The 16,867-nt window shown below is 39.5% G+C and overlaps 1 protein-coding gene across 3 annotated transcripts in view; it reads left to right on the plus strand.

Moving 5' to 3' along the window:
* The window catches only part of NEBL (nebulette), a 430,048-nt gene that overhangs the window by 208,225 nt on the left and 204,956 nt on the right, over positions 1–16,867 (plus strand). For 2 of the 3 annotated variants that reach the window (XM_049881883.1, XM_049881880.1), the window contains exon 4: positions 14,972–15,079. In XM_049881883.1, coding sequence (XP_049737840.1) covers positions 14,972–15,079 — 108 coding nt within the window. Of the gene's footprint in view, positions 1–14,971; positions 16,824–16,867 lie in introns of those variants that run through there. The other variant, XM_049881881.1, reaches the window with a different exon arrangement.

Raw genomic sequence — 16,867 nt, forward strand, 5'->3', positions numbered from 1 at the left:
GGGTCAGGTGCACCTTAGTCTTCACGGTGACATCTTTGCTCTTCAACACTTCGAAGAGGTCGTTTGCAGCACATTTACCCAATGCAACGCGTCTTTTGATTTCTTGACTGCTGCTTCCATGTCTGTTGATTGTGGATCCAAGTCAAATGAAGTCCTTGACAACTTCAATCTTTTCTCTGTTTATCATGATGTTGCTCATTGGTCCAGTTGTGAGGATTTTTGTTTTCTTTATGTTGAGGTGTAATCCGTACTGAAGGCTGTGGTCTTTGATCTTCATTAGTAAGTGCTTCAAGTCCTCTTCACTTTCAGCAAGCAAGGTTGTGTCATCTGCCTAACACAGGTTGTTGATGAGTCTTCCTCCAATCCTGATGCCCCATTCTTCTTCATATAGTCCAGGTTCTCGTATTATTTGCTCAGCATACAGATTGAATAAAAAATAGGTATGGTGAAAGAACACAACCCTGGCACACACGTTTCCTGACTTTAAACCAGTCAGTATCCCCTTGTTCTGTCTGAACACCTGCCTCTTAATCTATGCAAAGGTTCCTCATGAGCACAATTAAGTGTTCTGGAATTCCATAATTTGTTATGATCTACATAGTCGAATGCCTTTGCATAGTCAATAAAACACAGGTAAACATCCTTCTGGTATTCTCTGCTTTCATCCAGAATCCAGCTGAGATCAGCAATGATATCCCTGGTTTCATGTCCTCTTCTGAAACCAGCCTGAATTTCTGGAAGTTCCTGCAGCCATTTTTGAATGATCTTCAGCAAAATTTTGCTTGCGTGTGTTATTAATGATATTGTTCTATTTTCCACATTCAGTTGAATCACCTTCCTTGAGAATAAGCTTATGGATCTCTTCCAGTCAGTTGCCCAGGAAGCTGTCTTCCATATTTCTTGGCATAGTCAAGTGAGCACCTCCAGCACTGCATCTGTTTGTTGAAACATCTCTATTGATATTCCATCAATTCCTGGAGCCTTGTTTAAGGCTTCAGAGCAGCTTGGACTTCTTCCTTCAGTACCATCAGTTCCTGATCATATGCCACCTCTTGAAATGGTTGAATATCAACTAATTCTTTTTGGTATAATGACTGTGTATTCCTTCCATCTTCTTTTGATGCTTCCTGTGTCGTTTAATATTTTCCCCATGGAATCCTTCACTATTGCAACTCGAGGCTTGAATTTTTTCTTCAGTTCTTTCAACTTGAGAAACGCAGAACATGTTCTTCACTTTTGGTTTTCCATCTCCAGCTCTTCGCACTTGTCATTGTAATACTTTGTCTTCTTGAGAGGCCCTTTGAAATCTTTTGTTCAGTTCTTTTACTTCATCTGTTCTTCCTTTTGCTTTAGCTGCTCGACGCTCAAGAGCAAGTTTCAGAGTCTCCTCTGACATCCATCTTGGTCTTTTCTTTCTTTCCTGTCTTTTCAGTGACCGCTTACTTTCTTCATGTATGATGTCCTTGATGTCATTCCACGACTCGTCTGGTCTTCGGTCACTAGTGTTACAATGTGTCAAACCTATTCTGGAGATGGTCTCTAAATTCAGGTGGGATATACTCAGGGTCATATTTTGGCTCTCGTGGACTTGCTCTGATTTTCTTCAGTTTCACCTTGAACTTGCAAATGAGCAGTTGATGGTCTGTTCCACATTCAGCCCTTGGCCTTGTTCTGACTGATGACATTGAGCTTTTCTGTCATTTCTTTCCACAGATGTAGTGAATTTGATATTTATCAGCTTCTGCAGTCTGAAATTGATCGAACATACAATCAAGATGCATTGATGTTTATATCATATGTTTTCATTAATGGGAACATGCTGAATCATTGAGTGTGTCTGGATTTTTGGTAGGTAGTATGGATTTTTTTGTTCTAGTTGTTGCCTTCTCCCACAAGCCTACCTTAAGTGTTTAGTGGTACTTATGAAGGTACCACTAATTATACCCCAGAGTCTCCCCTGGGGTGTATTAGTACATATGTGTAACAAATAAAAATTTTCAAAATTTCTATTTTTCCCATTAAAAATTCAGACACCTCATAAAATACCGTGTCAAAACAGTACTTCATGGCACAAGCTTGTTTTTTTTCAGTTTCAAACAGTCATAAAGGCCCCTGCCTTGCAGCAGGACACACTATGAATGGTGCAACAGCTTCCCAGTAAACCTCTGAGGCTGAAAAAATTCATGGTTGCTATATGTACCACTGGGCACAAAAGGGTTGACTTTCTGTGTGGATGTATGCTGGTTAGCTCCCTTTATGAAATATCCCAGAGTCTAGACTTTAGGAGATTGAAAAAAATCACTGAATTTCTGAGTATAATACTCACTTTCTATTCTCCTACTCATGATTTTTGTTTAACCTGTGGCTACCTCAGTTTCCCTATCTGGACTTCAAAAACTCTGTTCCTGCTTTCTTTGAAAATGCTCTGTTGGGAAACATTTGCTAAATACGAAAGATTTATGTAAGGACATATACATTTTAAAATCACCATGACTCTGACTCATGGTGGCCCCCCGTGTGTCGGAGCAGAACTGTGCTCCATGGGGCTTCAGTGGCTGATTTCTTTTGGATGTAGATCGAGAGGTGTTATGGATTGAATTGTGTCCCCCAAAATATGTGTTGTAAATCCTAACCCCGCTACTTGTGGATGTAATCCCATTTGGGAATAAGGTTTTCTTATGTTAATGAGACCGTATCAGTATTGGGTGTGTTTTAAGCCAACCACCCTTGAGATACAAAAAAAGCAGATTAGGTACAGAAAAGCAGATTAGCCAAAAAAAAAAAAAAAAGCAGATTAGCCAAAAGAATGAACAAATTTGTCTTAGAAGAAGTACAACCAGAATGCTCCTTACAAGAAAGGATGGCAAGACTGCATCTTACACACTTTGGACATGTTGTCAGGAGGGATCAGTCCTTGGAGAAGGACATCATGCTTGGCAGAGTATAGGGTCAGCGGAAAAGAGGAAGACCCTCAATGAGGTGGATTGACACTGTGGCTGCAACAAGGAGCTCAAGCATAACAACAATTGTAAGGATGGTGCAGGACTGGGCAGTGTTTTGTTTTGTTGTGCATAAGGTCGCTATGAGTCGGAGCCAACTCAACGGCACCTAACAACAACAACAAAGGCACAGAAAAGGAAGCCTAAGATGAAGGGGAAGATACATGCCACATGAAGATCACCAGGGAGCCAAGAAGGGATTTTCGCCAGAGTGGACAGAGAGATCCTTTCTCTAGAATTCAGGCTTCTAGCCTCCTAAACTACGAGAAAGTAAATTTCGGTTTGTTGAAGCTACTCATTTGTGGTATTTCTTTTATAACAGCACTAGATAACTAAGACAGCAGGCAAGAGTGTTAACAGTTTGCATCACCCAGGGACTCCATGTGAGTTTTATAGCATGATAATAAAAGAATTTTGTGTGAATCTACCATCCAGTTTAAGAACTAGAACATTACCAGTAACAGTGAAGCTCCTTTGTGCCCTTTAATGATCAAATCTCCTCACAGCTCCTGTCTTAGTAGGGGAAAGCTTTTCCTCTCTGTCGGCTCTGGAGGAAAGTCCTTGTCTCTTTGAGTGTCTCCTCCTGGGTGATCTTCATGTGGCTTGGCATCCCTGTCCCTCCATCTCTGCTTCTTTTGTTTGCTTGTTTAATCTCTTTTATATCTCAGAGGAGATTGATTTAAGACACAACCTATACTAATCTGGTCTCATTAACATAACAAAACAACCCATTCCCAAGTTGGATTATAACCACAGGCTTAAAAAACATCAAACCTGTTGTCGGGTCGATTCTGACTCATAGCAACCCTATAGAACAGAGTAGAACTGCCCCATGGAGTTTTTAAGGAGTGGCTGGTGGATTCGAACTAATGACGTTTTGGTTAGCAGCCGGTATTAGTATTGGTATGAGTTGGAATTAACTTGAGGGCAGTGGGTTTTTTTGTTTTAGCCTATTATTCACAAATTCACCAGTGTTTGGTTCCAGATGGTTTCCTTCATCAGAAATGGCTATCAGCTTAAAAATGGCCTTTCTCTTTACTGGTTTCCATTTTTTTTCCCATTTATTTATATTGTTATGATATTAATAATGGTACTTACAGCATTTGGGTGTGAGAATTTATATCTCAGAATTAACAAAAATAATTCAGTTTGCAACACTGCTTGCCATTTTGCTTTTTACAAGTCTTCCTTGTCAGGCACTGTGAGCCTTTTTCTTAAGCTGAACCCAAACCACCTTTGTTTTTCGGCCTCAGTTCTTCTATGTGATCTTGTGAGTGCTACCTGCTGAAAATGTCACTGAACATGGGTCCTTTGGCAGAAGTGGTCATACTTTAGCAACAAAGGTCATTTTTGAAATTTAGTGGGAAGGAAACAAGTATTTGCTAGTAACCAACTTAAAGGTATCCTTGCTAGGTATTTTCACATGTTACTTATTTTAACTCTCATAACAGTCATTTAATGTGTAGCATATTGCAGTTTTTTTCTTTTCTTTTTCCATCTTAAAGCTGAGGGTAAAGAGTCTTAGAGAAATTGAATAAATTAAGATCACAGAACAGAATTAGGGTTTAAATTCAGGTCTTTTAATCCTTGATTTAGTGTTCAGTCTGTGTGGTAGGAAGATAAATGCAGTATCCGTCCGTCCGTCCGTCCACCTGCTCATATATAATGTCCATGTTACATAATTACAATATTACATCCCATTAAACCCATTGCTCTCGAGTCAATTCTGACTCATAGCAACCCTGTATTACATATTACATAGCATTCAATATTTGAAATATTTACTTATTTATTTAAACTAAATAAACTCATTGTCATAGATTAAATTGTGTCCCCCCAAAATATGTGTCAACTTGGTTAGGCCATGATTCACAGTATTTTGTGGTTGTCCTCCATTTTGTGATTGACATAATTTTCCTGTATGTTGTAAATCCTAATCTCTTCCTATGGTTAATGAGGCAAGATTGGATTATGTTGAAGAGGATTAGGGTGGGATGTAACACCCTTGCTCAGGTCACATCCCTGATCAATGTAAAGGGAGTTTTCCTGGGGTGTGGCCTGCACCAGCTTTTATCTTACAAGAGATGAAAGGGAAGTGAGCAGAGAATGAGGGACCTCATACCATCAAGAAAGCCGCACCAGGAGCAGAGCATGTCATTTGGATCCTCACTCTCTGCAGAAGCAGTGCCAGGAGCAGAGTGGGTCCTTCTGCACGAAGAAGCTCCTAGTCTAGGGGAAGACTGATGACAAGGACCTTCCTCCAGAGCCAACAGAGAGAGAAAGCCTTCCCCTGGAGCTGATGCCCTGAATTTGGACTTGTAGCCTACTAGACTGTGAGAGAATAAATTTCTCTTTGTTGAAACCATCCATTTGTGATATTTCTGTTGTAGCAGCTCTAGATAACCAAGAGAGTCGTTAACCCATTAACATAAACGTACTGCCCCCTAAGTTTCCTATCTAATCTTTCGAGTTGCTATTGTGAGTTTGATCCCATATACCAAAAACCAAAGCTATTGCTGTTGAGTTGATTCTGACTTGTAGTGACGCTATAGGACAGAGTAGAACTGCCCCATATGGTTTCCAAGGAGCACCTGCTGGATTCAAACTGCTGAGCTTTTGGTTAGCAGCTGTATCTCTGCGCCACCAGGTTTCCTGATCCCGTATAGATAGTTCTTAAAAGAGCGCAATACTCAAGGCAGGCATTCTTTACTAATTAAGCTAATTTGTTGTTTAATTTATAGAAAACTTCAGGGGATATTTTTGGTTTGAGGTTTAAAGATTATCTCAGGTCAGTAGTTTTAGGGGTTCATCCAGCCTCCATGGTTCCAGGAAGTCTGTTGAAAATTTGAAATTCTATTCTGCATTTCCCCCCTTTTGATCAGGATTCTTCTATAGAATCTTTGATCAAAATGTTCAGTAGTGGTAGCTGGGCACCATGCATTTCTTCTGGTCTCATAGCAAAGGAGGTAATTAGCCATGCATTCTGTCTCCTCTTCCTATTCCTGACTCCTTTTTCTTCTGTTGTGTCAGGCAAATAGAGAACAATTGTACCTTGGATGATTGTTTGCAAACTTTTAAGACTGGGGTCTTAAATAAATAAACCAAAAACAAACCCAGTGCTGTCGAGTCGATTCTGACTCATAGCGACCCTATAGGACAGAGTAAAACTACCCTGTAGAGTTCTCAAGGAGCGCCTGACGGATTCGAACTGCTGACCTCTTGGTTAAGAGCCATAGCACTTAACCACTAAGCCACCAGGGTTTCCATTTAAATAAATATATATGTTAAAAATTACCATGAAGAAAACTTTGGCAAATCAAATTGCCTATTGTTTGTATTTCTCACATTTGATTTAGAACTAAGTTTTCAAAGTTCTGAGCTCTAGTGGTGCAGTGATTAAGAGCTCAGATGCTAACCAAAGGTTGGCAGTTCAAATTCACCAGCTGCTCTTTGGAAACTCTATGGGGCAGTTCTACTCTGTCCTATAGAATCACTATAACTCAGAATCGACTCTACAGCAATGAGTTTGGCTTGGTTTCAAAATGCCTTTATTCATTTAGTCTTAAAGGGATGAGGCTGCAGGAATGTAAGATTATATTGCTGTCCAGGTCCAATTTGTTTCTGAATTTGGGTTGGTGCCTTAATCTGTACCCCTTCCCCTGTGTCCTTCCTCCCATTTAGGTAGAGTATGCAGCTCACCTGGCTGGATCTCCTGGGAAGGTCCGAGTCCTAGGCTAGACCTAAGAACTGTCACTGTCCCGGCCAGTCAACAATGAAAGACTGGGAAAGGAGGGAGCAAAATTGACTGCCCCTACCTGCTCTTCTGGCTTCTGTCCTGCTCACCTCCAGTCGGTGAGATGCTATTAAAACAGAAGTCAGATCATGTCCCTACTCTGCTCATGACCCCCCAGTGGCTTCACATCTCACATGGAAGAAAACCCAAAATCCTCATTGAGGCCTACACAGCCCGCAGGATCCCTTTCTGCCCTCATCTTCCTCTACACTCCCCCTTGCTCACCATTCTCCACTTCGCTGGCCTCCTTGGTGCTCCTAAAAAGCTTTGCCTGGAAAGCTCCCCTTGCAGATGTCTGTGTGGCTTGCTCCCTCATTTCCTTCAGGTCTTCTTCAAACATCACCTTTTCATTGGAGCCTTCCTTAACCACCGTGTCTAAAATGGTAGCCCTCCTGACAGTTTTCATCCAACTTTTCTGCTTATTTTTCTCCTTAGCGCTTATTACGCAGCCACTGCCATCGAAGTCTATTCCAACTCATAGTGACCCTGTAGAACTGTCCCATAGGGTTTCCGAGGCTGTAATCTTTATGGAAGCAGACTGCCACATCTTTCTCCTGTGGAGTAACTGGTGGGTTTGAACCCCCAAACTGTTGGTTAGTAGCCAAGCGCTTTAACCACTGCACCACCCGGGCTCCACACTTATCACTAAGGAACCATTTATCCTCTCTGTCTCTCCCCCCGCCCCGTTTCTCTCTCTCTCTGCATGCACTCACACACACACACCCCTTGTGTATATTCTGTCGCAGTCACTGTCATGTAAGCTTCACGAGGCAGGGATAATTGGTTTCCTTGCTGCATTGTCCCTACACTTCAAACAGTACTTGGCACATAGTAGGTGCTCAATAAATATTTGTTGAATGAGCAATGGACTGAATAAATGAACATTTGAGGGGGAGATTCCAGAGAATGATGCCCCTGCTATTGTTATTCGTGGAGTCACCATGAACTACTTTTACAAAGAAACAAGAGAGTAGAGGTGATAATTTTATATCTTTTGCTGGGAAAGGATCAGGAGTTTATAAAGTAAGCTTACGTGAGGCTCAATAAATATTTGTTGAGTTAATGTTGAGTAAATTAATATATCGAAGTACTGTTGCTAGCAGTTCATTTAAAAATTTGGTCTAGATCTATGTTTCTTAGCTTAATCTCCCAGTTTTTTTCTAGCCATCCCTCTTCCTGATGTCCCTTCCTCTCTGTCAGATGCTGCAACCAATGGAGACATTCCCTGAATTTGAGATTCCTCTCTTCTGCAACTCCTCCCTCCCTGGTTCTGTCCCTTATCTATCTTCCGTCCCTTTTTCCCTTTCTTAAACAACTACAGAGCAACTCCCATGAGTCAGGTGCAATGCTGAGTTCTGAGATTGCAAAGATGAGTAAGACTTTGCCTTTGTCCCTGTGTTATATGTGTTCTGGTGTCAGAGACTGTGGTGCAATCTTGATAGCAATACCGTGTGATAATGGTCCAACACCAGTTGCTGTCAGGTCTGTTCCAACTCCTGGTCACCCCATGTATATCACGGTACAGCTGTGCTCCATAGGGTTTCCAATATCTGATTTTTCAGAAGTAGTTTGCTTGGCCTTTTTTCCAAGGTGCCTCTGGGTGGACTTGAAACTTAAACCTCGTGGTTAACAGCTGAGCACGTTAACAATTTGCAGATGCTCTAACAGGTAGATGTAAAGCTATAGGGTCCTTGGTACTGGGAGGAGGCTGGTCGAGCTTCATAGAAGGGTGCTAATGGGGCTGAACTTTGGTGAAGAAACAGATTTTATTTCATATGGAAGAGGGGCAGGAAGAAAGAGGGAACGTTCTATCAGTGTCACAGTTCTTTCGGATGAGCACAGCCTGCTGTGTGCCTCTTCCCAAGGATAGATAGTCTCCTAGCACATGCACAGCTGGGATGGCAGGACTCACCTCTGCCTGCGTGGTCACCACATGACATATTCAAGGTGCTTTTTGGGGGTCTGACCATTGGCACAAATCCAACTAAATAAGTTTCTATTTTAGAATAACTTTATCAAAATTTGTGAAGGTAAACTAATAAGAAAAAACTAGTTTAACTAATAGCTGACTTAAATGAATATGGAACTATTTTGCTTTGTTTACCATGGTATTTCTTATTGCTATAGAACTGTTCTTGCCCACATCTCATGACACACATTATATGATCCTTTCAAGTAAAGTGAAACTAGCACGATGATTATCATGCTGGGCATTTGCACAATATGTTATACTTTCTAACATTCCTTCCTGAGCTTTACCTCATTCAGTCCTCTCCACAGCTGTGTTAGTCACAGGCACCAGAACCCCTAATTAGAGATGAGGAAACTTTGGCTCAGAGAATTTACAAGACCTGTGATGTGGCTGGCAAATGATGAGAGTTTCAGTCTCTTGTCCATTCAAGCAGTGCTATTTTCATGATACGTTCTGCTGTTTTTACAGATTATTAAATCTTACATCACATGGTTGCAGAACGTGATGAATGAAATTAATGTCATTGAACTGTACACGTAAAAAATGTTGAAACGGAAATGTTTTGTAACATATATACCCACCACAATTCAAACAAGCAACAAAACAATATAACAAGTGCTGGCAAAGAAGTGGTGAAATTGAGACCATGGCGAAGTTGGGATCTTGGTGAAATTGGGATTTTTGTGCATTGCTGGTAGATATGTAAAGTGGTGCAACCACTGTGGGAAACAGTTTGAGGGTTCCTCAAAAAATTAAACATATGTGACTGAGCAGTTCTACTCCTTGGTCTGTACTAAAAAGAATTTAAAGCAGGGACTCCACAGATTCTTTTATACCAATGCTCATAGTAGTGGTATTCACAATAGCCAGTGGTAGAAAAAAATCCAAGTATTCATCAACAGATGAATGCATAAACAAAATATAGTGCACAATACAATGGAATATTATTAGACCATAAAAAGGAATGAATTTCTAGTACATGCTACCACGTGGATGGATCTTAAAAACAATATGCTGGGTGATATAAGACAGACCCAAATGGACAAATATTGTATGATTCTACTTATATAAAATATTTAAAATCAGCAAATACGTAGAGACAAATGGCAATAGAGGTTACCAGGGGTTCAGGGAGAGAACTGGAAGTCATTGGTGATTGTGTATGAAGTTTCTGTTTGGGGTGATGAAAAAGTTTTGGAATAAATAGTTGTGATGGTTAAACAACCTGGTCAATTTAATTATTGTCACTGAAATGTATACTTAAAAATGGTTAAAAGTTTATGATGTGTCTTACCACAATATAAAAAAATAAAAAATAATAAATCTTGCAAAAAAATCTTATATCACAAATAGGACAAACTGGAGAAAAGGAGAAATTCACTTGTTAATTTACAGGAACGCTGTACATGTATATATACCTCTTAGGCATGATGGGAAGGTGTGTTAATTAGAATTCTTTTGGTTACAAAAGGGAGGGTGTTGTTGGCTCATTAACTGACAAGCTTGGCTTTTCCGACTTTAGGGAATGTTAGATCCAGGTGCTCAAATGCTGTTGTCAGGAATCTTTCTTGTTGAGTGTTTTTATCATAAAAGGAAGGGTGTTGGGTTTTGTCAAATGCTTTTTCTGCATCATTTGAGATGATCATGTGGCTCTTTCCCTTTGTTCTGTTAATGTGGTACATTACACTGATTGTTTTTCTCATCTTGAGCCACCCTTGCATTCCTGGGATAAATCCCACTTGGTCATGGCGTATAATCCTTTTATTATGCTTTCGAATTTGGTTTGCTAGTATTTTGTTGAGGAGTTTTCTTGTGGTGTCTTTGTGTGGCTTTGGTATCAGGGTGATGCAGGAATCTTTCTTGGTCTCTTGCTTTGCTTGACTCTGTGTTGGCTTTATTATTATTGGGTGGTAGCCAGATGATGGACAGCAGCTCCAGATTTACTGCCTACCAAATTAGCCAGACCCGTGGAAACAGCACTCCTTTCCCAGAAGTTCCTGCCATGAGCTGAGGCACATGGTCACCTACTGGATTATGTGTCTCTCCTAGATCAGTTACTGGGCCCAAGGGTGCAATGTTCTCATTGGCTGGATGGGGTCATGTTGTGAGGGCAAAGGAAACACATGAGATTGGAAAGAGAAATCTTCCTTTTTCCCTCTGTCTTCTGATCTATGTTTATATCCTTTTGTCTCTTAGAGTACGCATGACCAGTAAACCATCACATATAACATTTAAAATGAGACCTAAGTAGGCCAATCTCAAGAAAAGGACATCATGTCTGCTAAAGTAGAGGGTCAGTAAGAACGAGGGAAACCTTCCATGAGATGGATTGACTCAGTAGCCGCAACAATGGTCTCCAGCATATCAATGATCATGAATATGGCATAGGACTGGGCAGTGAGTCATTCTGTTATATATAAGGTCACCATGAGTAGGAGTCGACTCGATTCCAATTAACAACAACAGATAGATAGGATGTAAGTGAGTGGCAGTATAGAAAAGAGAGGGACTGACTAATGGTTCAAAAGCTCCCTGTATGGGGTGGGTTGGTGCTTGAGCTGGTGCCGAGTATGTGAAATTAGGTGTGTTTCACACCATTTTTAAAAAGGAATAATCATCTTCTAAAACTCTGCAAATGGTTTACAGAGCTGATTGTGTGCTCTTCAAAACTAGTCACTTAACTACCAAAATAGAACCAAACCTGTTGCCATCGAGTCGATTCCGATTCATAGCGACCCTATAGGATAGAGTGGAACTGCCCCATAGGGTTTCCAAGGAGTGCCTGGTGCATTCAAACTGCTGACCTTTTGGTTAGTAGCCATAACTCTTAACCACTATGCTACCAGGGTTTAGTCATTTAACTAGGCGAGCCAAAATCAAATGACTCGTTTTGTCGCGTGAATGCGGAAAGTGCTGTGGAATGGTAATCGATTCAAAACATATGATTGTGGAATTTAATGGTTTTTCTTTTCACTTCTTTGGAAATTGTGATTTTAAAAAAAAAATAGCAACAAGAAACATGAACAAACCAATAACAAAAAGATTTTGTAAGTGTAACTTCTCTGAAATAGGTATTAGGGTTGTTTGATCTTGGCTTGTAGATTTTTCTTTATTTCTTCATGCCGATTGCTATTAAAGCCTTATCTTTCTTACTTTTATTATTTTAGTACTCTGTGCCCCAGTTCAAATCCACCAGGCGCCCCTTGGAAACTCTATTGGGCAGTTCTACTCTGTCCTATAGGGTCACTGTGAGTTGGAATCAACTCGATGGCAGTGGGTTTGGTTTGGGTTTTTGAGTACCCTAGTACTTTTTTTTTAGTACTTACCTCAAACAAAGCTAAATGGCTTCCCTGCTCAGCTAGGCATAAAACACTGGGAACATACCTGTTGTGTGTGTCTTCACAACTGCTGAAGGATGGAGAGTTAGAAGGCTAATCTCATTCAGTACCTTCTCTGGAAGAAAAAATAATCTAGTTTATTTGACCTTTTCTTCATGGAAATAGTTAAAGTAAGGTTTTAGTACTTTTATAAATCTAAATGAAAATATGGAGGGAAGATTAGATATTCTTAAATTAGAAGTGATAAGAATATCTAGATCTTTGTACTTGATATAGTGTAGGATTTATTTTTTTTCTTCCAAGCTCTTCTGATAAAAGAAAATCTTTATTTCATTAGGTTCAAGGACAGTGATGTCTGAGAGAATTGAGTATTTAAATACAGATGTGACTAAAAAATACTCTGTGCTCAGCTAAGAGAGCTTTTCAAACTTTTATAGGAATTACACTTATAGAATTATATGTTTATTAAACCAAAAAAGAAACAAAACAAAACAAAACTCATACCCATTGCTGTCTAGTCAATTCCAACTTCTAGTGACCCTGTAGTAGAGTAGACCTGCCCCATAGGGTTTCCAAGGAGTGGCTGGTGGATTTGAACTACCTGCCGACCTTTTGCTTAGCAGCCAAGCTCTTAACCACCGTACTGCCAGGGCTCCCCTGTACAGCCTAGGAAACCGTATCGGGCAATTCTACTCTGTCCTGTACGTTGCTATGAGTTGGAATTGACTTGATGGCACACAACAACAATTATGAATATAAAATGGGAATTTATATAGGTTATCAAAAAATGTTTCTGTATTTCTTGATATTTAGGCTTGTGAAAAATCTGAATAGCCCAAGTGATGTAACCATTTCAGTCATTAACAAGGAGAATATTTAACTGTGGTGACAGTTATTGTCATTATTCTAATAATAGGAGATAGACTCCGTAAGATTAAGCATTAGCTTTTTTAGTCTCCTGAGGAAACTGTAAAATTTAGCTCCACTGGATTGTAATTAGAAAAGAAGTATATTTAAATACCTAAAAAAATCTTAAGCACCTCAGCAGACACTATGCTAAGGGCATGTGCAAAAAAGCTTTTTAATCTCTGTTTAATCTCTTTTATTGTTGTTGTAAATTGTCATTGAGTTGACTGCGATTCATGGTGACAGTTACAACAGAACGGAACGTTGCTTGGTCCCGCATCATCTTCATGATTGTTGGCAGGCTGGAGGCCCCTGTGTGTTTTGAGTGCCTTGCAGCCTAGGGGGCTCATCTTCTAGCACTATGCTGGACGATATTTTGTTGTGATCCATGAGGTTTTTATTGGCTAATTTTTGTAAGTAGATCGCCAGGCCTTTCTTCCTAATCTGTCCTAGCCTGCTGAAACCTGTCCACCACAGGTGACCCTACTGGTATTTGAAATACTGGTGGCACAGCTTCCAACATAATAGCAACATACAAGCCACCACATATGACAAGCTGACAGATGGGTGGTGGTTTTAATCTGTATAGGCGGCCTGTTTTATAAATGCTTTCATAAGCGTTTATATACTTGCCATTTGGCAATATAACTTTTTGTAATCATATCCATATGTTTTGTTTTATGAAATAGAATGAAAATTTCCTAAGGACAGGGCTAACTGTTGATGATTTTGTGTGTCTTCCTTCTCCATAGAGCAGTCCAAGCTCAAATGATGCTTTTTGACTGAGAAGACTATCATGAGAGCAGAAGATTTCACTTTCTTTTCCCACAGTTTTTTCTTTAGTAGCAGTAATAATATTAATGATAACAATAATAATAACTATTATGGAGGACTTACTTCCTTGCTATATGCCAGGTACATATATTAAGTCATTTGGTCCAGTCCTTGTTGTCATTAGCTGCCATCAAGTTGGCACAAACCCATGGTGACCTCATGCACAACAGAACAAAAAGCTGCCCAGTCCTGCTCCATCCCCATGATCGATTTCTGATCAGACCATTGCGATCCATATTGTTTTCATTGGCTGATTTTCAAAAGTAGATTGTTAGGCTTTTCTTCCTAGTCTGTCTGAGCCTGGAAGAGCCGCTGAAACCTGTTCAGCATCATAGCAGCACATAAACCTCTGTGAACAGGTGAGTGGTGGATACATCAGAGGTGCATTGGCTGGAACAGAACCTGGGTCTCTCGCATGGAAGGCGAGACTTTTACCACTGAAACACCAATGCCCCTGTTCCTATCCTTACCTTAAAAAATAGGCATTATTATCATCATCGTGACTGTCACCATTTTACGAATGAGACCACCAAGACACAGACAGGTTAAATAACTTGGATTTTTTGGGTGGGTAAGCTGGCAGAAATAGTAAGTTGAGGAGCTGGAATACAAACCAGGTAGTCTGGCTCCAGAGTCTACTTTTTTGCCCATTGTACTCTACCAAAACCTGATGCTGTCGAGCTGATTCTGACTCATAGTGACCCTATAGGACAGAGTAGAACTGCCCAGCAGGGTTTCCAAGAAGCAGCTGGTGGATTCAAACTGCCGACCCTTTGCGTAGCAGCTGAGCTCATAACCACTCAATTCTGCCTCATTCTGCACAGATCTGTGTTTGAAGGCCTTGCTCCAGCTTTAACAGCCCTGGTGCTACAGTGGTTAAAGCGATCAACTGCCTACTGAAAGATCAGCAGTGCGAAACCACCAGAGGCTCCGTGGGAGAAAGATGTGACAGACTGCTTCTATAAAGATTTATAGCCTTGGAAACCCAATGGGATCGCTATGAATCGAAATGGACTTGATGGCAGAGGGTTTTTAATTTTTTGGATTTGGCTCAGGGCTTATCCTGACTGGGAATTGTGATTCCTTTGTTTATCTTTCTTTTGTTCTTTTACTTTCCTCCTTCTCTTAGGTCAAGTACAAAAGAGATTTTGAAGAAAGCAAAGGGAGGGGCTTCAGCATTGTTACAGACACTCCTGAACTACAGAGGCTGAAGAGGACTCAGGAACAAATCAGTAACGTAGGTGACCCTTTACTCAGTGACATCATTAACCCAAACTTGTGTTTCTGAATGAGAAAGGGAGGCTGGGTGACCTGGGAGTGTTCTTGTTGCTATGGTATACCTGTCACACTCAGTGTACTCGTAAACTATGCCAGCTTCACCTAGTGTGTTTCTTCCCTTTGATTTCATCACAGTTATCTAGAGCTTAAGACTTTAGTCATCAGAATGAGAAGTAAATGTGTATTTGGGGTAATAGCTATTGAAAGTAGTTATTGTAATATAGTATCCACTTGTTTCATTTTGAATGGTTGTCAGCTTTTGAATTTTCCCGAAGTAGGACTTCTTTTTAGGACTTTTATATTTAAATGTAAAAACCTGACAGTTAATGTTTGCTGTAGATAAATGTACAGAATCTACATATAAGGCTAGGAATCTTGAAAAAATTGTGTATTTGCTAATTATGCATGTATTAGATTTCATACTTTAAATTAGATATTTGCTGAAATGAGGTATTACATCTCCCTTTTAAAGTAGACATTTATATATGCAATTGCTTTGCACTTGAAAGCTGCATCTTATTCAGTAATGAATTTTTCTTGAAAAAGAAAATTGAGACTAACAGAAGTTCAAAACCTGTTAGGGATTCAAAAGTGTTAATTGGATACAATAAAGGTGGGTAAACTGCTCTTCTTAATTTTTTAGTTCGTACTTGTAATTATTGTTCTTCCTAAGTATAATCAGAAGTATGTCAAAATGTATTTTTTTCCTAGGAAAAAATGACTTCTGTGTTAGGTATCCAAGAAGAAATATGAATTAATATCAACAACAGTGTAGTTGATATAAAAGTATGAGCAAACACGTGAAAATCATCCCATTTTTCATGAGAAGTGTATTTTGTGTGTCATTTGTACAATCATTAAAATTTGTATATCTGGATTTTATAAATGATATAGTTTTAATTTCCAGGAAATGCATTATAAACTCACTGATGTGATAACTATCATCATGGTGTATATATAAAAAAATGACAATTTACAGAGAGATTTGCATATAATTTGAGAAAAATTATGTTAGAAGCTCAAAAATGGAATTATTTAATGTTTTAAAAATTTATCTAGGGAGTGGGAGTGGGCAGAACAATTGTTTTGCCATGCTCCCCAAAATTTACCCATCGTTTGCTCTTTCAGTGAACACTTCATGTTCATAAGGACTTTATCCTTTGAAGAGGAAGGACTGAATTTTAAGGATTTATGACTTGGTCCCTCACTCTTTATAATATCCCATCCCAACAACGTACCAATCATGAGTACTGAAGATCATTCCCCTCACCTTTCTTAGTTTTCGTTCTTTCAATTGAAAACGTATGTTCGCTTTTTAAAACGACATGCAGTTAGAGCTATATCCCATCGGCAATTACGTTCAGTAGTATTTCTTTCTTTGGTTCATCTTTGGAGTACTTAAAAAGAAAAACGCTGCAGAAAGCAAAATTATACCATAAGTCTTGAACTATCACAGAAGTTTATTTCAAAAAGAAATAAGCATACCTGCTTAAGAGACCTACATGACACCTAACATAAGGATTGCAGTTGGTTTCAAGGTAAGCAGTTTTATTTATATTCAAATTAAGTCAATATTCATATTTAATAAGAAAAGAACTGATCATTTCATCAACCTTTATCATTAGCAGGAAAATACATTTTATTCAATACCAGACATCGTTTGCAGATTCATTCTTAATTATGCAAAAAAACCCATAACACAGGTATGTATTTACCTATATTTATCATATACATAGCAGTATATATA

The sequence above is a fragment of the Elephas maximus genome, chromosome 4 (assembly GCF_024166365.1).
Source record: "Elephas maximus indicus isolate mEleMax1 chromosome 4, mEleMax1 primary haplotype, whole genome shotgun sequence".
In the NCBI taxonomy this organism is placed as follows: Eukaryota; Metazoa; Chordata; class Mammalia; order Proboscidea; family Elephantidae; genus Elephas; species Elephas maximus.